Genomic DNA, 25,031 nt, shown 5'->3' with positions numbered 1-25,031 from the left:
AGGCTTCCTTACCTTGAATTTTTTTTTTTTTTTTTGGAGGAGGCAGAGGAGAGGAACAGAAGGGAAGGGAGAGGGACAAGCAGACTCTGTGCTGAGTCTGGAGCATAATTTGGGGCTTGATCTCACCACCCTGAGCATGACCTGAGACAAAATCAGGAGTCAGATGGTTAGCCCACTGAGCCACCCAGGTGTCCCCTTATTTCACATTAAATCAGCCTCTGCTCACAGGCTCACCACCATTATCTTTTTTGAGACCACTAGCTTTAATCTCATTTTTATATTTGCTAATTTATGTCAGTCAGTCCTCAAGAAGCTGAGAGTTTCTTCGTAATTGCACAATATCTATACTCCCATCTGATGATATGAATGTTACTTTATTAGGAAGAGCTTCTTCAACAGGCCTGTTAAAAATTGGCCCTGCCCTGCTCCTTTCCTGCTCCCCTTTTGTCCATGGAACTCATCACTGACTCACATACTGTATATTTTATGTACTTATTTGTTTATGTCTACCCACTAAAACAGAAACTCCATGAAGTAGGAATTTTTGAAATTAATTTTGAACATCACTATATTCTTAGTGCTTAGGACACTTGGTAGGTTCTTAATAAATATTTATCAAATGCATGAATAAAAGAAAGAGGCATTCTGGTATTTTCATTCTAAATGCATATTGGGAGAGAAAACAACTTGAAATGCAATGCGTATTAATCATATTTACTAAAGTGGAGCTGGAATGTACCTTGGGGATCATGTTCCCCAAAGTAAGACCAATGTTCTTACTTTATAAATTGGGAAACCAGGGCCCAGGGATTTAAGGGATTTGCTTGAGGCCACCTGTGGAATCAAAATTCAAATATATCAGGATGTTTTCAATTGTAGCACTAAGCCCAACTTATGTGCTAATTACTTTAAATAATAGTGTGGTTCTTGCTTTGTTCTAAGGAATTTCCCAGTATTAACTCACTTAGTGTTCGTGGCAACTCTGTGATGAAAGCATTAGTTGCCTAATCCTACACATGAGGACACTGAGGCACAGCACCTGTGGGTAGCTGCCAAGATGACAGTTAGTGAGTTTTGAAACTGGGCTTTAGACTCAGGCAGCCTGGTTTTAAAGCCCATGGTCTTATCTCACTCTGGCTGACTAATGGAAATTTATTGGCTTAAGTGATACATCTGATGGGGATTGATCCAGTGGTTTAGCCCTGTCACCAGATTTCCTTTGCCTTCTGCACTCTGTATCCCAGTGTTGGCTTCATCCTAAGACTGGCTTCCATTGAGTTCCCATAAGCCAGCAGCAACCCAGATTATACATGTCCATCTTTATATCCAGTAGGGAGAACACATGCTGGCAGTATTCCTGAAGTTATCTTGTTTCTAGCCTCAAGTCACATGCCTTATCCCAAAATCCAGTCCTGGCTGTTTTATTTAGCTCAGGTCATGGACTTCTGTCCTGGACCCACATAACTCAGAGGTATGTTGGGAAGGAAAAAAAGGATGGGAAAGGCAGTTTTTGCGAACTTAACATAAGTCAGTTTGTGTGCCAAATATTGTGCTCTTTGGTAGATACTGGAAACCTCTAGTGTTTAAAAGTGGGAGTATTGACCCAGTCCTCTAATGTTGCTTCCAGGTAGAATGCTACACTGACAGTGAGTCTCCAACAAAATCTCATCCAACATAGATTTAGCAAGCAAGCACAAAAAAAAACAAAAAAACAAAAAAAAACAAAAAACAAACAAACAAAAGAAACCAACCTGTCACACTGCCAGGTTGTAGCTCAGGGAAGTCCCAATATTTGTCATATGCCAATGGTTTCTATCTTGGCTGCACATTAGAATCATCTGGGAAACAGAGACGGTTTGCTGCCTATCTAATGCCTGACCATTTACATCAGAATCTCTGGAGACAGGCTCAACCATCAGTGTTTTTATTTTTAATTTTGTTATTTGAGTGTAGTTTACACACAATGTACATTAGTTTCAGGCGTACAACATAGCGATTCAACAAATTTATGTATAATGCTATGCTTACTACAACTGAAGCTACCATCTGTCACCATATAATGTTATTACAATATCATTGACTATGTTCCTTATGCTGTGCCTTTTATTCCCATGATTTGTTCATTCTGTCAACCATTGGTATGTTTTAAAGGTCACAAGGTAATTCTACAGTGTTAGCAGGAGTTACAAACTACTGCTCTGGGCAGTACACGTATGAAAATCCCAACAATATTCTGAAGGTAGGACTTGTTGGCCTGACAGAGCTGGCATGGGGTCTTCCATGATGTGGTGCCCCCAGACCCCCAAACAGCAGTCTTCAGTCTTTAACTGAAATTGATCACTTAAAAAAAATTAAACTTACATATTTGAAAAATGATATATACAATTTTTTTCATCATAATTTTTAGTCATTGCTAGGACTTAATTTCTGGGATATTGAAAATATTGGCATTTAAAAATAAATGATTACATTATTTTTCAAAATGTAGTCTATGGAATCTAAATACCATGAATTTATAACATCAGCAGCCATTAAAAAAATTACAGGAACAACTTCTTTAATAGTACAAAATTTTATATTATTCATCTTTCTTTTTGAATTTGTGCTTTTATTCCACTTCCCTTAGAGGGAAGAGACTTTAATTTTAATTTATCATACTTTATACTTGAAAGGGTTTTAGTGATCAACGTATTATGATAAAAATAGGTAGATACAATTAAATTTTAATTTACAAAATTTTCTATGACCTCAAAGTTCAAGAAGTTTTTTTGTGAGCTAAGTTATTATAATTATTACATTAAAATTAATAAAAATGTCATAAACACATTACACATACTTTGTCAGGAGATTATCAAACAGAAAATAAAATTTTATTACAATTATATCCTTTAATAAGATAGTTGGAGATTTAAAACACATTTTTTATATATATCCACATATGTTCATGTATATTTATCACCTGAAATGGAACAAGATTCAGCACTGATTTTATTCCTATTATCATTTTTATAGACAAAATTTTAAAGCACACCTATTCGTATAAATGAGTAGATGGGAGTCAAAGGTTTGTTGCAGGAATGCCATTAGATTCTTTGAACTCCTTCTCAGTTATGTGTCAAAAGTCATGTAGTGATCTATCATCAAAATAAAGTTTTTCAAAGATTTTATTTATTTGTGATAGAGAGAGAGCACAAGTGGGTGGAGGGGCAGAGGGAGAGAGAGAAGCAGGCTCTCCACTGAACAGGGAGCCCACCTCAGGGATCACTTCCACGGCCCTGGGATCAGGACCTGAGCCAAAGGCAGATACTTAATCAACTGGGCCACCCAGGATCCCCTCATCAAAATTAATTTTGATCACCTTTCATCTGATAACTTGATTCCATCCCCTTTTCCGTTTTGTTGAGAACAATAAGTAAAAAACAACCTGGCCTGTGAAAGTTCTTCATTTACTCGTTCCATACCAATTCCAATATGTGGAATTCTTTCGCTGCCTGTTGCCCAGTGCCTTCACACTGTCATCTCCCACCAAAGAATGTGCCATAATAAGGTGTGATAAGGCTGAGAGCAGGCAGCCATCATGGGTGCTAGCACAGGACGCCCAGCTCAGAAGGGTTCCACGCTAGGTTTAATGCTCCACTGTCAGTATCTTGATAACCTTAATAATTTTGGAACAAGTGGCCCCACATTTTCATTTGCACTGAGCCCCACATATTATGTCCCTGGTTTTGGATGAGAAGTCTGCTTTTCTTTTGAATAGAAGAGCCTTGCAAGAATGGTGATGGAAAGGAGTGGTGGCCTGCGGCAGGCACGTTCCCAAGAAAACTAGTTTTAGAAAAGAGGTACACCAGAAATGTAAGGATCTGGAGGTAGATTTCCTTAACACGTTTTCAAAAATTTTCTTTATACCTCCAAGGGCACATGTGGCACAATCTCAAAACCACTGTTCCTGTCTTCCAGGAAGCATGTGGCATGCCCCGGGGGCCTGCTGGATTTTTATACTTTGCTCCTGAAAGAGACTGCAATAGCCCCAATCCACATCACCCAATTTGAGCATTAGTAACTTAACCATTAACAATTTATCAGTAATGTCCTATATGCTAGTGGATAGACCCCCTAGTGTATGTGTTGCTAAGGATATTTTTAAGTGAATAACCCCTCTCAAAGTGGGGTGTGGAGTCTTGCTTGATTGAAGAACTTTAAAGTGCTAAGTAACTATGCTGTAGATTATGGTAAATTTGTGCCCAATCATCTCACTGTTTTTCTACTATTTTAAATTGCCATACACACAATATTAGAGCAGCCGACAGATGCCTACTATATCAAGCTCAGGCTCTCTGACTCCAAATGTAATGCTATTTTTTATATACTGTGCTTGTGATCCAGAGAGAATACGGCTCCCCATGGGAGCATAAAGGAAGAGCGACTGTGTCCGAATCCCAGACTGGACTATAGTACAGACGTGGCAGGGGCGGGGGTTGGGGGGTGGGGAAAGGGGGTCTGCCCAGTTCTGAGAACCTTCTTGAATCACAGCACCCTGGTCTTCATTCCAGGATTTGTATATTGTTTTTATCATATCAAAAATAAGTTATTTAGTTGATTAATTCTGCTCTAGATAAAAACATCATGTACTAAAGTATTTTGTTTTTCTTTCAGTCGTCTGAATGAATACCTAAAAGCATCTTAGGACAAGTGTTGAGGACATGAAAGACAAAAATGAAGCCATGGAACTCAGGGCAATAGAAGAGAAAAAGAAGTAATGTCCCTGGTAGTGGTGAGAAAAAGTGGAACAACTGGGTTACAGTGGCTCTCAGTGACAGGAAGATAATCAAAGTGAAAGCTTTGGACATTTAAGCAGGAAGTGAAATGAACACCACCTGTTCTTTCAGGCGCCTAACGCTTACTGAAGACGACTGTACTTGAAATAAGATTAATTGGGTTTTAATCTTAGATCTATGAGTTTCTAAATCATTGAACCTCTCTGAGACATAATTTTTGCTTCTATCAAATAGTTCTAAATACTACCTTCTTGGTGGCGACTTACAGGAATGTTGTAAATTCACAGGAGAAAACAATCATTCCACTATTTTACTAATAAACATGCAAATCATGTGAGTTTCTCAGGATCCTAACACAAAAATATCATTTGTATATGGAAACATATAAAATTAAATAACTTCTTATAATAATTATATAGTTATTCATAAAAAATATATAAATATTCTTTCAAGTCCACATTGTGTATAGAGAAATTTAATCTAGTTAATTGTAAGCAAATACCATCCCTTTAAGGATTAAGTTCCATCCCCCTTCATCTTTCCAGAATAACATGAAATATCCAAGAGGCTTTCATTTCATTTAAGAACTTTATTTTGAGGGGCATCTGGGTGGCTCAGCAGTTAAGGGTCTGCCTTTGGCTCAGGTCATGATCTGGAGTCCTGGGGTGGAGTCCCACCTCAGGCTCCCCGCAGAGAGCCTGCTTCTCCCTCTGCCTATGTCTCTGCCTCTCTTTCTGTCTCTCATGTATAAATAAATAAAATCTTTTAAAAAAGAATTTCATTTTGATTATCCATACTGTCTTTTTTCTTAAAGGTTTTATTTGTTTGAGAGAAAGAGAGAGAGGGAGAGCATTGCAGGGAGGGGGGAGGGACAGAGTGAGAGAGAATCTTAAGCACTCTACGATGAGTGTAGAGCCCAACATGGGGCTCCATCCCAGGACCCTGAGATCATGACCTGAACTGAAATCAAGAGTTGGCCATTAATTGACTAAGCCACCCAGGTGCCTCTGGCCATTATTTCTTTGAGTACTTTTCAGCCCCATCTTCTTTCTCCTCTCCTCCAGGAAGCCTGATGACATATGTCCTTGAAGATCTGTTGTCCTTATTCTTTGAAAATCTTATTTTCTCTTTTGTTCAGGTTAGGTAATTTCTATTTTTTAATTTTTCTGTCTTACCCATTCTTTCCTTAACAGTTGAACTCATCCACATTTTTTTTTTTTAATTTTGCTTGTTTTACTTTCAGTCCTAAAATTTCCACTTGGTTCTTCCTTATATCTTCTATCACTTTGCTGAGACTTTCTCGTCTGGAAGTGGTAGAAGTGTCTCTTTAATTCTCCACCAACACCACCATGTGGGGGTGGGGTAGGGAGGTGGCGTCACTACCACTAGGTATTGGTAAAAGTCTTGACTGTTTACTAATACCACTTCAGTGGACAGGGGTAGGGCATCTCCCCACGGCTGTCCTAGCCCACTACTTGGCTTCTTCTGATGCCATTTGGATGATTGTGTGATGGGTGCTGGAGCCCTCAACGCAGCCTGGTGAGAGGAGGAAGCTCTGGACTTCCCATTCAGCTTTTGCCGCCATGGGTCCGGGTAGGATCATTGTTTTCTTTGGCTGGAGTAAAATCGATTATTGTCTAAAAATGTTGTCTTACTAGTGTAGCCCTTACCTGGTTCTTTGGCTAGACAGCAAGATTTTGTTGTTGTTGTTGTTTTAACTAAACCCATTGGCATTTTTAAAAAAGATTCTACTTATTTATTCATGAAAGACACAGAGAGAAGAGAGGCAGAGACACAGACAGAGGGAGAAGCAGGCTCCCTGCAGGGAGCCCCCTGCAGAATTCAATCCTAGGACTCCGAGATCACGCCCTGAGCCGAAGACAGACACTCAACCGCTGAGGCACCCAGGCGTCCCCCACTGGCATTTTTGAGTTGCTGGTTTCTCTAAGCACTCAATCTGGGATATATATGAGGCAGAATAAAAACCCTAGAATTCACTACCAATGTCATTCCTTAGGTCTGAAAGTCCCCAGCCAGTCTGCCCTTTTCTCTCTACCTTTCAGATTCTGCTTATATTTGTTTTCTATATAATACCCAGGAATTGTAGCTGTACATAGAAGGAGGAATAAAAAAAGTATGTCTATCTCATTTTCTTGGATTGTTTATTTTTTAGGAGCTTTTCTTAATATGCACCATAAAATGCTTGCTGTCTCTGACTTCCTCAGTTAGGGACTACTTTATCCTGTTTCATGGTTTTGTGATTTTCTAACCCATCTTTTGTATTATCTGTAATTTATCTCAAATAATTCATTTAAAGCATATGATTCATACTTTACACATAGGGGAAATTGTTTTACAGTTGATGTGCTCTAACCCAGAGTGTAGATCCTATGAGAGATTCATAAACATTTGAAAGATTCTTAATCAAAGGCCTACATTAGAGAGGCCATCATAAGAACCTCAATTATCTTCAATGGACATGAAGACTTTATGTGTAGTTAATATTAGCATAACGCATGTTAGAAATAATTTTTCATTGGCAAAATGAGTGGCACCTAAGGTATGTGGATTGCCCAGAAATGTCCTTTAAGGTATCATGAGAATCCAGCAAGCTTGGTAGACCAAACCTTTCAGAAAGGCAACTTTGGCTTAGGATTCTAACCTGTCTCCTGCATGGCTGCTGAGAAAGGATTTCATCTTTTGGATTTTTGCCCTGAGTGAATCTTTCAAATATGGTATTTATTGGAGTGCCTAAAAAGATAGAGAGCTGCTACTCCACTGAGCTTACAGAATAGGCTGTGATTGGTTTTGTGCCTGCTTGCCAAGGCTTGACTCCACCTGGGTTGGAGACTTGTTCTCAGTATAATATACCACTCGTTAGCAAGGCTGTGGGTAAGAGGATCTATTCACCTTCCCTACCTCGGACTAGTGAATACTAATCGATATCTCCAAGTAGAACCTAGTAATTTGTTAACTACTGAATAGCCTTGAGTCATTTGCAAGGCACTTAGTATTGTGTATATCTTCCTTTCATGCTGCATTGAAGAAATTTGGGGTTACTTAGGCCCTTAGTACACTGAGGGCCATGTTGAGATTCTGTTCCCTTTGACTACAAAATTATTCTCTGATTGGTCTCTGAAGTGAAACTGGAAGCTCTGGAGCTGCTCGTGATGTTTCTTGCACAACCCCAAGAAACAGATCCTTGACAGGAGTAGTTTAGGGACTTCAACTCATTCATACCCATTATCCTACAGCCCACCTTTATTCTATCACCTAGAAATATCTGATCTTCTATAGTGCACATTGCAAGACAAGGTAAGTGGTGGAAGAGGCATCTATTTCAATATATATGCATTAAAGAATGCTTAGAAAATAAAGTGGAAGAGATCTTTTCCATAATTTTCAAGAAAATTGTGACATAGATAGGAATCCTTTTTTTTTTTTTTTTTTTTCCTTAACCAGACATTACCCTTCAAACCAATCAGGGACCCTATTCAGAGATCTAACCTGGTAAACTGAGCAAGAAATACTCTTATTCTAAGCAGCAGGCTGGAAATATTTCTAACAGTTGGAAAGACTTTTTTTTTTCTTTTCCGAGTAAAATGTGACCAATGATTCTAATGTAAAAAGTGGATGTACATAATGACCAGGTTTTTCAGTCATTGTAAACATTCATTATTGTTTCCATAACCTCAAAACTCCTAGAAGAAGCCACCATTTGAACACAGCAGCAGCCCCTTTCCTGACACAGGTTAAAACTGATCTTCAAGGCTTTTTGAATTCAAACTGCTGCTGCTCGGAGCTTGTGTTAAGTTTTTCTCCATGTTGTCAGAGCAGTACTGTCCATGAACCAGTGTGGGCCAGGCCAGCTGGAGGCACGGCAGGCCATCAGATACCCTGAATTGTACTATACCCATTCATACCATATTAGCGGTTCAAGTTGGAAAGCTTGGTGTAAACTGGATAGGCATTTTATCAATTTTGGCAATGGCAGACAAAATACCTATATTCTGTTTCAAAAAACCATTTCCTCAGGCAGGCCCTAATAACTACCATCTATGGATAGATGGATATGGATAAAGCCTTCTTGCTCCCAAAACTGGCAATGATAAAATGGAACTACCTCACTGGGGTCTCAGTCAGGGGTTGGCCTAACCCGTGAACAGCTTCTCTTCCTGTGTGATTGGAGTAGGACCAGGGAGTCTCATTTGCTCCCAAATAGTCACCCAATCAGGTGCCTGAAATCCTACCATCAGAGATTAGTTTATCGAGGATTAGGGATGAAATCAGTAGTGCAGGGCTGAGTTATCTAACAGGCATTCCCAGCATCATCGCAGCTGTTCTTACTATTAGAAGCATGATCGTCTCTGGGGGTGGATCTTAATCCACAGTGTTGGGAGATGTAGGGGTCACTCTGGGGTTGTCACAGTGCAGTAGGATGGATACAGGAATAGCAGACATGAGGCAAAAAGCATTATTGAGTATTTTGCAAAGGGAGGGACTGTCTTATATAAGGAAGAATTATTTTGCTCCAAACATAGGAAGAAAAAAATCAGATTTATCCCTACTCCTTCGTGTGCATTTATCTGATTTTCTTTATTTCTAACCTAAGAAACTTACAGACCATGCAAAATCTGTGTGCCCCTGGGGATGGAGAAGCACTGAAACTCTAGCTGGATTAATTTATAACCACAAATAGGTTAGGAGCAGGTGGGGACTAGGTTAGAATTGAATTAAATCAGTGAGGCTTTGGAAAGGCAACCTGTTCTTTTCTGCACTCCCAGCTCCTCACACATTTCTGTGCAGGTATAACCTCAGAATCCTGGAAAAGAAGCAGAATCGTAGAAGCTGGCTGATCCTTAAAACGGGGCAGTGTAAGCAAGGGGATTTTAGGTTGACTCTGACTTGGACGTGGGAAAGGGAAAGTGGCAGGTGAACCAGCGGATGCCATGGTCATTTCAGGGTACAGGAGCCAGCCGGAGTTTATCAGCTGAAGTCTGAAGTCACTGAAGTCATTCCAGCAGCTACAATAGTGTGCATTGAGCCCATCTCAGACAATGGCATTGATCTCGTTCCATCCACTTAGTGGGCTGTAATGAGCCCACATGCCTCACGGACAAAGCTTTACTTCCCATGTGTAGCATTTTCTGAGGAGTGCAGAGAATGCTCCCTTTGTTCTTCTCCGGGTTTTTTATTAGCACCTGCCTGGGTCTGCACCTGCTGAGTTAGCAATCCTGCGGTGTAAGTCATGTCTGCCGAGGACAGGGCTGCAGTGAACCACAGCCTTCCCCTGGAGCTCGGGCAAGAACAGATCTTGAGAGCAGACCTTCCCCACTCTTTTCTCAAAGACCGCCTTGTGACCTTTTAAACAGACATGAGTGGATTCTTTTTTTAACATATGGAAAAAATAAAATCCTAAAAAGGGTTGGTGTGTTTGGGAAAGAAGTTTAGCAGCCTTTTATAAAGAATGTGCCTAAAATCAGCTCTAAGCAAATGCAAATGTGTGTTACCAGGAATCTGAAGATACTTAAAATAGGTCTTGGAGTCTAAGGCATTCAAGATCATGGGGATTCAGTAAGTGCTCTTAAAACTGGTACAAGTAAAGTTTCATTTCAATGTGACATTTTCTGAGCTTAGATCCGGAATGAGCTGTCTGTACAATAATGTGATAATTGCCTAATCATTTCTGATTTTAATTGCTAGATGGTGAGCGGAGCTCTGTACTGATAACACTAGGATGAACAGGAGTTACAGCCTCACCTGAAAGATAAAAGAATCTAAGTACGGCCACTAGGAGTAAGACTTGCCCTGTCACTTCCACCACTTCTTTCTCACTTCCTCATTTACACCTATGGAACATCACCCCGATAACAAGGGAAAGGCAGGGCACTGACTTTTCCAGTGACTATTCAAGATCAAGACCCTGGGGGAAGGAAGAAAAGCTACAGCAGGATACAGATTTTACCTGGATGGGGGTTGTGCTCCTGACCAGCAGGTCTCCTAGGGATGAGGTCTCTCCAGCAGAGAAGTCTGAAGCCCTCGGCAATAACGAGCCTAGTCCAGCCACAGGTCTAGCCCTGGGGCCCCCACTACAGACCACAGGAAGGGCAGGGTCCTTGTTTGGGAACAGAGAGGTAATCCTTATTACAGTGAGGTAATAAGATGCGCGCCTCACTCCTTCTCACCCCTCGTTCTTTCTTTTATGGAGCATTCAGCATGAGATTCTAGAAATGCAAGACTGAGAAAGACACTATCCTAGCAAAGAGGACGTTTTGGTCAGAAATCGTGAACATGGACAGAAATAATTGTATTGTGATGAGACTTGGGCTGAGAGAGCCAGGAGGTCATTTGTACCCACAATTGTTGCCATCAGGAAAAGGTCACCTGAAAAGAATTTAAAAGGTGCCTAACATTTCAGGGTAAGTAGAGTAACAAAGGTTGGCTGAGGACTTTATCTACAACAATGGAAAATTTAAAAGTATTTCTTTTCTTTTTTGAGGGGGAAGAAGGAGAGGGCAAGAGAGAGAGTCTGGAGCAGGCTCCATGCCTAGCACACACACTTCACTTCCGTCTCCTGGCTCACCACACATCTGAATGTTTTGGGTGCCAAAGGTCCCATGAGGGTAGATCACAGACCATTCCAGTCTTCTACAGGTGCTTGAGCCCTCCTCTCTAGGTCGTGCCACTCTTCCTTTGCCTTCTTTCTTCCCAAAATGTGTTGTTTCTCACTGACCGGTGACTCTGATTATTTTGATTTACACTTACATTTCTGTCTTTAACCCTCCTTTTTTTTTTTTTTAAACTTTTATTTATTTATGATAGTCACACAGAGAGAGAGAGAGGCAGAGACACAGGCGGAGGGAGAAGCAGGCTCCATGCACCGGAAGTCCGATGTGGGATTCGATCCTGGATCCCCAGGATCGCGCCCTGGGCCAAAGGCAGGCGCTAAACCGCTGTGCCACCCAGGGATCCCTGTCTTTAACCCTCCTTAACTGGAGTCTTGTGAAGGATGAGGGAACATGACACAGGCCAGTCTGCCATGCTGAGTCAGGAGCCCGTGCCAGTTTGGGTGTCGGCAAGACCACACTCTTTAGCAGTAGGAAATGGCCACCCAGAAGGCAGAGCCAAGGCAGGAGGGGCAGATGGGAGGTGGGCCCTTCTCTTATTCACAGTGAGCTTCTAGAAAGCAGTCTGCATTTATTGCCTCTGCTTTTTTCTTCGTGGTCATTCTTTAATCTATTTCAGTCTGGCTTCCATCACTATCCTTTTGCCAAGTTTTCCAGTAACCTCCTGGGAATCTAGTAGATACCCATCAGCCTTTATCTTAATTGGTTAACTGCAGCCTTTACTTTAAATTCTCTCCTCTTTTGGTTTCTGTGATTTGTCTTTTAGCCCTGGGCTGAAGGCGGCGCTAAACCGCTGAGCCACCAGGGCTGCCCCATTTTAGAAAGTTTTCAAAGTCTATTTCCCTTTGGAGAACCTCCCTGTAAAAGAGATCTGGCTTCCAATCATCTAAACAACTATAAAAGAAGTCAGCCGTGTAAGCCAGAATGAGATCTATCAAAGCACCTTTGATCATTTTATTAGCTGTTTCACTCTTTCAAAAGCTGGGACAAGAGGTTCCAGTAGATTGTGTTACTTTCAATGTGTCTTCCTCTTACCATGTTCCATCTCAGCTGCCAACAGGCAGATGGCAGCCAGGAGGAGCAAGTCTGTCTTCTCCCTCTGAGCATTTTGAGTGCATCTTGGTTTTAGGCAAACAGGGTGTTTATAGCCAAGGAAGTCTGTCTTACCTCCTCGGTTGGTGCCTCATCGAAGACAGTGGCACTCCAGTACATATTCCAGGGAGCTATGTGTGCTTGTAAAAACATGCTGCAATTCACAAAGCGATTGGCTCTTGGTCATGAAGCAAAAACACCTGTCAAAAGAGTTTTATTTTAACTTGTTAATGATACCACAAATAGAGGGACAGTGCCATCATTTCAGGGGACAGTTTTACACAGCCGGCCTCTTCCAGGGCATGCAGAACACTGCAGACTGGCTCTGATCACTAATTAGAGAAGGCCCTCCATAATTTATGGTGACACCATAAATCTATTGTCATCAGAGAACTGTCGTCCTGTGTGTGCAGGGAGGCTCTGCATCTGTCAGCACCGAAGCCAAACCCCATGGCAATTACTGCTGCCCAAGAGTTCCTGGACATGGCTCATTACTCAGCAGATAACTCATATTTTCTCATAGCTCTGAGATGATAGAGTGGCTTATTAGGCACTGTTTTGCCTGTTGCATTCATAGACACAACCTCTGGTGCTCATGGCTCTGGGAGAAGTTTGGCGAACAACTCACAAGAGAACATGATCCTTTACTGCACTGAATTCTTGCATTCCTTTCGAGAAGTACAGAGCTAGATTTGGAGGTTTCATCTAGATTCCATCTCATTTAGCAGGCCTTGGCCAGCCTGACCACCCAATACATGGTGCCCCCTAGGCCTGTCCTTCTGGGTGGAGACGTTCCGCCCTCTTCATAGCTTCCTCTTTTTGAGAGTGGTTCTCCAGATGGAATGTCAGTAAGGGACACGATGTGAAGCACAGTTATGGCCTAAACTGTGTCCCTTGCAAAATTCATATGTTGAAGTCCTTAAACCCTCGTATCTCAGAACATAGCCGTGTTTAGAGACAGTCTTTAAGGAAGTGATTACGTTCAAATGAGATCATTAGGATGGATCCTAATTCAATATGATCTGTATCCTTATAAGAAGAGGAAATTAGGGGGCACCTGCATGGCTCAGTAGGTTAAGCATCTGACTCTTGATTTTGGCTCAGGTCATGATCTCAGGGTTGTGAGATGGAGCCCTGAATTGGGTTGCTTGTTCAGCGCAGAATTTGCTGGAGACTTTCTCTGCCCCTCCCTCTACCCCTCCCATCCCCCTTCCACGCTCCCTGCTCACTCACATGCTCTTTCTCTTTCTCAAATAAATAAATAAATTTTAAAAAATAATAGAGCTATCCTACAACCCAGCATTTGCACTACTGGGTATTTATCCCAAAGATATAGATGCAGTGAAACCCCAGGACACCTGCACCCCAATGTTTGTAGCAGCAATGTCCACAATAGGCCAACTGTGGAAGGAGCCTCGGTGTCCATCGAAAGATGAATAGATAAAGAAGATGTGGTCTGTGTATACAATGGAATATTCCTCAGCCATTAGAAACGACAAATACCCACCATTTGCTTCAACGTGGATGGACCTGGAGGGTATTATGCTGAGTGAAGTAAGTCAGTCGGAGAAGGACAATCATTATATGGCTTCACTCATACGGGGAATATAAGAAATAGTGAAAGAGATTAAAGGGGAAGGAGGGGAACTGAGTGGGAAAAACTAGAGAGGGAGACAGACCATGAGAGACTCCTGACTCTGGGAAACAAACAAAGGATTGCAGGAGGAGAGAGGGTGGGGGACAGGGTGACTGGGTGACAGGAACTGAGGAGGGCACTTGATGGGATGAGCACTGAGTGTTATACTATATGTTGGCAAATTGAATTTAAATTAAAAAATGTAAAAAAAAAAAAAAGGAAATTAGGATACAGGCCTAATTAAGATACAGAGGGAAAAGCACGTGAAGACACAGGTAGAAGACCACCATCTACAAGGCAAGGAGCGGGGTCTCAGGAGAAACCAACCTTGCCAGCCCCTTGAACTTGGATTCCAGCCTCCAGAACTGTCAGAAAGTAAGTTTCTGTTGTTTAAGGCACCAGTCTGTGGTTCTTTATTATGGCAGCCCAGCAAATTAACACAAGCATTTTCTAAAATCTCTTACAAAAACATGTTATTTAAACAGATTGTGACCAAGCCATGAGCAGCATCTTTCTCTGGAGGATTTGAAAGGGACAAGAACAGAGTTTTAGGCCACACATAAGGTTCAGCAACTTTAATTGAACTGGCTGCCCAGAAAGTTATTAACAGTTCAGTGCAATAGAGGAGTAGATTTACTTAAGTTTACATAAAATTGTAAAAGTAACTTTTTTTTTTAAAGATTTTATTTATTTGAGACAGAGAGAGGGAGAGAGAGAGAGAGAGGCAGAGACACAGACAGAGGGCGAAGCAAGCTCCATGCAGGGAGCCCAATGTGGGACTTGATGCCGGGACTCGATCCCAGGACTCCAGGACCACACCCTGGACCAAAGGCAGGCGCCAAACTGCTGAACCACCCAGGGATCCCCAGTAAAAGTAACTTTTAAAAAAGACAGAAATACTATCTTAAGAATTTAGGAAAAAGTATTTTCTAACATTTTTTTCTAAAGTTAAATGGTCAAAACTATTTCTTTGGGGTACTAGAGGCAGGACTTTTGAAATAAAGAGTAGGTTATGTCCTCATTAGAGTTCTAGTAGTTTTTTCTTAGTTCTTTCATTCTTGCCCTAGATATTTGCATTTATTTACTCTTTGCTCAGCACTGAGCATGGAGGATGAATGAGACTCTTCCTGCCCTCTGAGAGCTCACAGACTTAGTGGGAAGGAATGTAACCCACCCCTTGCAGCAGCAGGATAACTGTACAAAGCATTCGGGGACATAGAGAAAGGAGAGATCAAGAAATTCACCTAAGAAGGTCAGGGAATACTTCACTGAAATAGAAAAGAAAAGAGTATCACTGGGAAGAACATGGTGTGACCCAGTGAGAATTATTAAACTTTCAGCTTCTGGTGCCTCTCTGGTAAAATTGGGGATAAAAATGCATTCTGTATCAAGACTTTAGGAAAAGTTGGGTAGTATCTAGCACATAATTACACTCAGCAGATTCTCTTCCCTCTCTATAGTTTTGCTTCTCTTCTTTCTCCTTCTCCCTTCCCCACACCCCTTCCTCCTTCTTTGCCTGATCTTGTAGTCTTCCTCCTGTTTTATCCTGTATCAAGCAATATTCCATCAAAAAGCAACTCAAGTGCCTGCCAATGCACTAGTAAATCAGAGCCATTTAGGTACTTGCCCAAACTAGAGTCATGCCTTCTGTTGACGACCTAAATTGACTTTTACCTATATATAAAAAAGAAAAAAGTAAATGAAGCAGGAGATTCTGAGCACCAACAGACCAGCCACCAGTCAGAGGACTACTGTTCACATCATTTTGTTTTTACTGCAAACAGTATTACATTGACCTTGGGCCCAGCAAGGTCATGGTATCACATTGATTTCAGTCTTTACCTGGTGGGATTTCCCCTTTTGTTTCAAACGCCCAAGGAACATACCTCCGAACATTTAGGTTGCATATACAAGTGATCTGACTTGTGACAAAACATTTGTTTCCGGATGGAGAAGATATTTAGACCCATTCTAGAACTTTTCTTGGAGTAGAAATGACTGGACAGGTGAAGTTGGACGAACACTTCATTATCTCCTTTAAGGCCAAAACAGCCCCACAGAGTCCTCTCTGGACTTTAAAAAAAAAAAAAAAAAATTAAACAGCAAACCAGTCTGATTTTTTGCAGTGATTTCTCACAGAAATTTTGCAAGCGTGGTCTAATCCATTTGTTGCAATAATAAGAACTTTATCTTTTGTAGGAATTTATTGTGTGATTTATTTCAGTACAGTAGGCACCAGGCTCCACTTGCTAACCTCTCTTATTTCCCTCAAGAACAGAAAGTGTATTGCCAGTCTAGTAAATGATAAAGGGTCTTAGGTCTGTAAAGGGAAATTTGGCTAAGGATTTCCCAGAAGATATGTATATCAAAAATGAAACAATTTATACTTTAAAAACTTTCTACCTGATATTTCAAAATACCATCAAAATGATCATGATGGCAAAAAAATATATAGAATTTTGTTGGACTTTGCTATACGAGTTTTATGTTGTAATACTCTTTTCATTTTGAATTACATATTTTGGGGGAATGAAGGGTGTTGTGGGGAGGGGGTGTCCCACAATCTTACCAGAGCTTGGTAAAGGTCTTAATCTGACCATGACTTAAGTCATTATCAAATAGGTAACCCCAAAGCTGCTTAAAATAATAGTTTGCTTATAGAAGAAAATAATATGCTTAAAATACACAGGAAATATGGGAAGAGTAAATTGGTACATTCAGACTGGCTGTCTGGGGGCAAAAGTTGGGTGTGAGAGAGAAAAACAGACACAAAGCAGTGAATATATTGGAACAGAGACTTCAGAGCAAAAGATGAGCTTGGTTTTATTTAGCATGTGTTACAGTGGAAGCCGGCCCCATGACTCCAGCAAAAACAACAAAAACATTAATGATCATTTTGATTACTGTTAAGAACAGATCATAGTAGAATTGAATTAGAAAATGAATTTTTCAAAGAAAAAGATAGAATCATGAATGTAAAAGATCAACAGAGGAGCACCATTATTTCCAAACAGAGACCATGCATGGAAAGCCCTATCACCGGGCTCCACTTCTGGAGCCCCACGCCCTGAAATTTCTTTCACCAGCACACAGCTGTTGACTGCTTTAAAACTGAGAACTGGGGTTCCTCTGTTAATATCATCATGAGGGTTTGAAACATAAAGAATAGTGCTAATATTTTATACTGCATATGATGGATAGGCATCCTTACAAATACTTTATATTAATTCATTTAATGTTACCTGTATGAGGCAGACACAACTGGTATTATCCTATTATACAAAAGTGGATATACTGAGGTACCAGCAACAAAAGTAATGTCTTCCAAGACACACGACCAGTAAGAAACAGAATGTGTAATGAGACTCAAGCAGTCTGAATTCAGAGTCCAGTTGCTTAATTCCTTAGCTACCTCACCACTCAGTAGGTGAAGGACATGTGTGGTCTTTGGTGATCATCTATACCCCAGATTTTCCGGGCCATCTTGTTTTCAAGCATTCTGCTCATTGCACCTAAATAAATTCCAGTACTCCAGACATTTTCTGTCACAGACAATAAATGTTTGTATGTGTGTGTATGAATATGGAAGTTCCAATTATCAAATGTTTCCATTTCAGTCTCAGTAAAAGCTATTTTATAGTTTAGATTATCTACCTTTACACAAATAGAATACTTGTAATTTATTGGCATGAAAACACCCAACCTCTGTGGACCTCAGTCTCCTCATCTTTAAAATGAGAGTGTTAGACCAGATGAGTTCCCATTGGTCAAGATTTCATATTTTTACATCTGTCACTTGCATCCAGGTTCAGTCCCATTTCTGCTGAAGTAGCATGTTGTAATCAGCCTTCCAGGAAAGGATTGTGAAAATTCATTCATGTGCTCTAACATCCAGCAGAGCACATTCCAGAGGTAATTGAGTCTGCTCAAATCAATGGGTCATTAACCATCTGTAACTCTCCACAGATTAATTACCAATGCCATTAAGACTGTAACCTGTTTTGTTTGTGCCTAGAGAAATGTTTTCATGCTTTCACTCTTAATTCAGCATGGTTGATATTAGTTCAGACCATACATTATACTCATTGGTCTTTCATGACTGCCATTTCCCACAGGCAACCTGATTACCCTACCCACAAAACAGCAGAGAGCACCTAGCTTGTAAGATAGCAGATGAACGACACTCAGTGAATGAGCTTTCTGTACAAAATGGGGCGTAAGGTTCATTGCGCTCCCTATCACAGTCAAGAGAACTTGCAACGGAGAAAAAATAAGTCATTTAAATAAACTGGAAGAGATAAAAGAAGAGCTCCAAGTCACTCAGCCAGTTAAAATCAATTTCATACCTTCATAGAATTTAGCACCTTTCTGCTTAAAGTCCTTTGGTGGATTAAATATCCAGAGGACTGGCAGAGAAAGGAACCAAAATTTCTGGGCATTTGATATGTGCCAGTCTCCATGCAGTTTCTCTAGGGTAGTAACAACAGCAACAAACATTTGCTTCACGAGCACAGTTCCAACTGCTGCTCTATGCATATCTGCCCATCTCATCCTCACATTAACTCCCAAAAGTAAGCACTTTTACCTCTATGTTACTGCTTTCAAACTTATAACCAATTTAAGAGAGACTCCATATTGCCCCTATTGCCCAAACTCCTAATAGATGACTTAGGTCAGAATTCACACTCCTTTCTGTTTCACCCCAAAGTTGCGTTTTTTTCCTGCCTCACCATGAATCCTAATACTTCTGAAAAGCTCTGCATTCTATCTTGTATCTGATCATCTCCAAGTTGGAAGAGACCTTAATGATTTCAAGCTCATTGCTTTTATTTTCTAGAAAACCATTGCTACCTTCAAATGGTTAGCTGGTCTGAAACCCGAGCTTCTGCCTTCTTGGCCTGAATCATCTTTACATCTGTGATTGCTGGTCAGTAGGACTCACACAGTTCTAACAAAATGACTCTTAAGTTGGACTGTGTACCCGAAAGCTCACCTGTGGAGTTTTGAAATACAGATTGGCCAGCACCACCATGGACCTAGTGAATCCAGGTTATCTACTCAGCAAATGTGTGACACTGATGTCACTCTACCTTCATGCTATGTTAGTATAATTATTTACTCTAAACTCCTAGAAACTAAACTTTGAGTCACCTTATAGCTGTCAGAATTCCAATGGGGTGGACTTCAAGATATACCAGGACTTTAGCAGAATAGGCAAGTAGAGACCAAGATTAAAGACCATGGGTTCTGACTTAGCAGTAGACTCAGCTGTAGATCTGGACCTTGAAAAAAGTGACCAGAAGTTTACAGATGCATGGGTAAACTAAGAAGGCCATCTTTAGCTGACACAGAGGTCTTTAGACAGTGGAGATGCTTGAAGTCAGGCAGCAGGTAACATTGCCATTCTGTAGAATCTGAGTTAGAACAGGTCCCTAACCAGAACAATTATCCAAGGAAGAGTCTATGCTCTGGGAAAGTGGAACTGGCAAGGTAGAGGATAGTTGGCAAGGCTTTAGTCACATAACATAGGCTTTGGAGAAGACTCTCAGCCTCACAAAGAATTTTTAGTACTAACAAGGAACCAAACTGGATGCTCATTGTTGATCATTGCAAGCATCCATTTCTTCATTTAAGTACTGATCACCTCTTAGGCCTACTCTACTAGATAGAGTAGGTGGCTTGTGTATTCTATCATTGTAGTGCAGATTGTTTGTTCTTTCTCGGCCATTCAGCACCACTGAACACTCTTTCCATATTAAAAACAACAACAACAACCCAATTTTATGGTTCTGAGGACACATAGAAGCTAGATACTCTATTTTCTAGCTTCCCTAGCATCCAGGTTACAAGTTGTAACCTATAGCCTGTCAACCAAAGACAACCAGGGCTCCAGGCCCTCTGCTATGCACTAGAGATTCAAAGAGCAAGAAGACCTTGTATATTAGGCTTAGTCCATACCCACCTCAGTGGTATGGTGCCTGCTGATATACAGATCACCTTGGTCAGAACTGGCTGAGAGGCTATGTAAGGTTAAGTCTGTGCATGTTTAGTGCTAACGTGTAGAGCTTCCCGGGGAAGGGAGGCCTTGAGGATAGTGAAGAAGATTACATATGTGCTATCTCATGTATCCAACCCTAGTGTATCTGTTGCCATCAGTAAAATACACCCAATGAGTGGAAGATGGCAAACAGGAAAGTGAAAGGATGCACCTTTTAATACACAAACTACAAACTCCACATATCACCTTTAGGCACATCCCACTGAGCAGAACATAGGCACACCTCACTGTGAGGGAGCCCTCAAGTTATAGGCTTTAGCTGAGCAGCTATCCATGTGCTCTTTGTTACATTATGTGACTTATTGGAAAATAAAATTCCAAAATTGATAAGCAAGCTGGGTGTTAAATCTTGTTTTCTAAAAAACAATCTAGTTTAACAGAATTTATGGCATGCTTCTTTTTTTTTATAAATTTATTTTTTATTGGTGTTCAATTTGCCAACATATAGAATAACACCCAGTGCTCATCCCATCAAGGGCCCCCCTCAGTGCCTGTCACCCAGTCACCCCCACCCCCCACCCACCTCCCTTTCCACCACCCCTAGTTCATTTCCCAGATTTAGGAGTCTCTCATGTTCTGTCTCCCTTTCTGATATTTCCCACTCATTTTTGCTCCTTTCCCCTTTATTCCCTTTCACTATTTTTTATATTCCCCAAATGAACGAGACCATATAATGTTTGTTCTTCTCTGATTGACTTACTTCACTCAGCATAATGCCCTCCAGTTCCATCCACGTTGAAGCAAATGGTGAGTATTTGTTGTTTCTCATGGCTGAGTAATATCCCATGTGTACATAGACCACATCATCTTTATCCATTCATCTTTCGATGGACACCGAGGCTCCTTCCACAGTTTGGCTATTGTGGACATTGCTGCTAGAAACATCGGGGTGCAGGTGTCCCAGCATTTCACTGCATCTGTATCTTTGAGGTAAATACCCAGTACTGCAATTGCTGGGTCATAGGTAGCTTTATTTTTAACTCTTTGAGGAACCTTTACACTGTCTTCCAGAGTGGCTGCACCACCTTGCATTTATGGCATGCTTCTAACAAACATCTGTAGATTCTTATGTTATAAATCTTGTATATTAATTATACTAGACATTGACCATTCTTATTGGTGATTAGCATCTGAACTTCATTATAGTTTAGGAATCCCTTATCTCTTTTGTGATTGGATCTAAGCAAGCAAGAGGCAGCAATTTTTCTAGACACTTTGATAAGACATTTGTATGTCCAAGAGTGGGAAATAAATCTGAACAAGAATTCAGGGACTGCCACTCTAATGAAATTTCTAGGGGCCCAGGGATGTTAGAGCATGCCCAGATATCTCTTATAAGAATAAGGATAATTTGTTGAGTCTTGCTCTTAAAAGATATCAGACCCTAATACCTGGAATCTGTGAATTTTACCTTATATGATCATGTTTTTGCAGAAGTAACAAAATTGAGAATCTCCAGGTAAGGTGATTATCCTGAATCATCTGGGTGGGCCTTATCCGTCATTGCATGTTATTGGAGGAAGGTAGAGGGAGATTTGACAACACCCACAGAGAAGGCAGTGGGAAGATAGAGTCAGAGAGGTTCGAGTTGTATAGCCACAAGGCAAAGAATGCCAGCAGCCACGAGATGCTGGAATGGCAAAGATGGGACCTAACCCCAAGAAAGGAGAGAGCAGAGCCCTGCTGACACCTTGATTTTGGACTTTGGCCTCCATCACGGTGAGACAATAAAATCCTGTTGTTTTGCGTCACCAGGTGTATGGTTATTACAACAACCACAGAAAAGGAATACAGATTTTTCTACTAGTAATTGGAAAAAGCAGATGCCGGCAGCTTACTTCTCCAGTCTCCCTTGTCTGGAGGGCATGAGGATGTGCTGGGTGGATGCATCCTGGAACTTGAGTCAGGAATTTCTGATACAAAATGCTGGGATTGTAGAAAACTCTCTCCAGCAGCAATGGAGTTACAGGAAGGTGGATTTCTGGAGCAGGAGTACTGTGCTAGCACAGTGGGGGAGATCTTGGCATCACTTCTGGTTGCATGGCCTCTGTCCAGCCCAGCTCACCTCACTGTCCAGTAATTCTGTAGGCTGTTGATGTTCTTTCAATATGTCATCTTCCTGTTTATACTGAATTGAGTTGGTTCCTACAAACTAAAACACTGACTAACACATGGCTTTGCCATTCGTGGGAGACATTCCTAAAACTATCTCTTTTTTTCTCCCTTGGTGGAGCGATTTGGTACAGATATAACTATACATATACATATACAGTTGAGTCTTTCACCTTTGAAGAGGAGATATGAAAGACGTAACAAGTATTGTGAGTAAATACATTAAAGACAGTGTTTTGTGCACACAGAGATATTGTTTATAAGACCCTTTTGATGTTTATCAAGGAACAGTTGAGGCAAAAACACAGCCACTGCTTCTCAGAAGGAGGTTGAACATCAGGAGGATACAGCCAATGAGGAAGAGGTGTCTAATATAAGAGCCAACCTTGGGGTTCAGATGCAGTGGCAGGTGGCTGATTGTGCCCTGATGGCCAGACCCAGGGAAGGATGGAGTGCGGTATACAAGCTGAGCCCCAGTCTCAAGGAGAAGGTGTCAGAGGATGTGTCCATCCTGAATGTAAAATGGAGAACCCGAGTCCCAATTTATCCTGTGGCTTTCCCTTGGCTGGTACCTTCTCTGGGACACAGCACAGAGAAATCACAGGACAGGAGAGGCCATAAAACAGAACCTAGAGAACATTTGTGTTAAATGTTTGCCATAGGCCAGACTCTTCACTTACAACTAGCTTCATTCTTAAAACAGCCTAATGATGTAGGTATTGCCATTAATATTCTGAAGATGGCATAAGAACCTTATTCCGGGGGCATAAGAACCTTCCCAGAGGTCACAGGGAAAAGGTAGGGGGGTCCCAACACCCAGGCCTGCCCATTTCCAAACCCACATTCTCCCCTCTATGCCAAACTCATTTGCTGCCTTGTGACTAAGGGACAGGATGGGACTCAGGTAACCTTACACAGTTTCTAATCTAGAAAGAACCTTAGGATAAAGATTTTTTTAAAAAAATATTTAAAAATATGACCAAAAGTTCTCTTTATTTTTACAAGATAACATCCACCCCCATAAATAGGGGAAAAAAACTCAAAAATTCAGACACAATTTCTTTGTTAAAATATCAATTAGTAAGTAAGAATACCCAGAACATATCTACAGTTTAAGAAATTAATTTAAGTATCAATTGATCTATCTGTTCTAACATACTTGGCAAAAATAACCTTCAAATATCCATAAGCAGATAATTCTATCTCTAGCCTAGATTCTTCTTGGTAGTCAACAGAATTATAAAGGCAGACCTCAGGATCTCTGTCTGTTATTTAATCAAACAAATAAGGTAGCGAGTGCTGCTGTGAAGGGATTTTGCATATGTAATTAAAATGCCAGGTCAGTTGATCTTAAGATATGTGATTATCCAGTGACCTTCACTCAATCAAGTGAACCCTTAAAATGCCCAGGGCTTCCTTCAGCCAGGAAGAGAGAGAAAGAGAGATTGAAAGCATAAGGAAGGACTTCACCTGCCCTTGCTGGTTTGAAGGAATGCTTCTAGGAGCTGAGAGTAGTCCTGGTTAAGCTGACAGACAGCCAGGAGATGGTGACACAGGGAACTAGATTCTGCTAACAACCCAAATGATTTTAGAAACAAATTCTTCCCCAGAGCTTCTAGATTAGAGCCCAGACTGGCCAGCACCCCAATTCCAGCATTGTGAGGCCCCTCACAGAGAACCCTGAAGAACCCACCTGGCCTTTGTGCCTATAGGACTGTGGGCTAATAATTGGGTGTTGCTTTAAGCTACTAGGTTTATGGTAGAAAGCTAACACATCTTTTGTCTTCTTAGTGTCATCTTTTGTCTTCCTCTACCACCATGTCCAACCAACCAACCAGTCCTATTTATTCTATTTACTGAGTATCTTTCAGATATGCTACCTTATTTCTAAACACAGGTCCTCTGTTAGTTCAAACGACCAGCACCTCTCCCTTGGATTCCTGCAACACCCTCTTAACTGCCCCCTTCCACTGGTGACTTCACTCCTGTTCCCTGGTTTGTTCACACTGCAGCCAGGGTATTTTCCTTTTAGCACAGATCTAGCCACGGTATTCCACGAATCCCCCTAACTTCAACTCTAACCTCACCTTCACTCCATGAGTTACAGTACACAAATCACACAATGACCTTAAAGTTCCTTCTCTCCTCATGTTTCCAGTATCTGTCACTTACAGCCCTTCCTGTTGTAGCTACTGTTCCCTCCAGCCACACCGAACCACCCAAACACCATCTCCTCTCTCTCTTCTAGTGCTTTTCCCTCCACTTGAGACAGATCTCCACCCTCACCTCCAACTTTTTTTACCTTCCTCCTTGTCTTCATTTCAACTTCTGGGAAGACGCAGTGCTCCTCCACGGGCTGCCTTGTATCGCATACCTGGCCTCTTTTAGCACTTACCATTCAGCACCTGTTCAATAGATAGTTAATTGTATTAAGCAACACTCTGAATAGTAAAATTGATTAACTCAAAAATTGCTGACAGTTGCTTTAAATCATGAGCTAAAGTGATTCAATTTACCTCAAAACCACCTCATTTTTTAGTGTATTTGTTGTATCCATTAAATTGATCATAAAAGGCTTTCTGCAAAAATCCTTTCTTTCCATGCTATATTCTGCATGCCTGTTGATTATAAGACTTGGATTGAAATAAAGCTGTACTGAAGTGCTTTAAAAATATCAGTGCATGAATAATATGTCTGAGAGAATTTCTGAGTCTGTTTGCAAAGCTGCTATC

General features: G+C 41.0%; 1 protein-coding gene across 2 annotated transcripts in view; it reads left to right on the top strand.

Annotated features, from left to right (window-relative positions):
• Window positions 1–6,918, top strand: part of NHLRC3 (NHL repeat containing 3) — a 61,148-nt gene extending 54,230 nt beyond the window's left edge. For both annotated transcript variants that reach the window (XM_049100822.1, XM_049100824.1), the window contains one exon: window positions 4,654–6,918. In XM_049100822.1, coding sequence (XP_048956779.1) covers window positions 4,654–4,684 — 31 coding nt within the window. In that variant the 3' untranslated portion in view covers window positions 4,685–6,918. The remainder of the gene's footprint in view (window positions 1–4,653) is intronic.
• Window positions 6,919–25,031: the final 18,113 nt, after the last annotated feature.

Source organism: Canis lupus, chromosome 25 (genome assembly GCF_003254725.2).
Source record: "Canis lupus dingo isolate Sandy chromosome 25, ASM325472v2, whole genome shotgun sequence".
NCBI lineage: Eukaryota > Metazoa > Chordata > Mammalia > Carnivora > Canidae > Canis > Canis lupus.
This window is presented reverse-complemented; position numbering and strand designations above follow the sequence as displayed.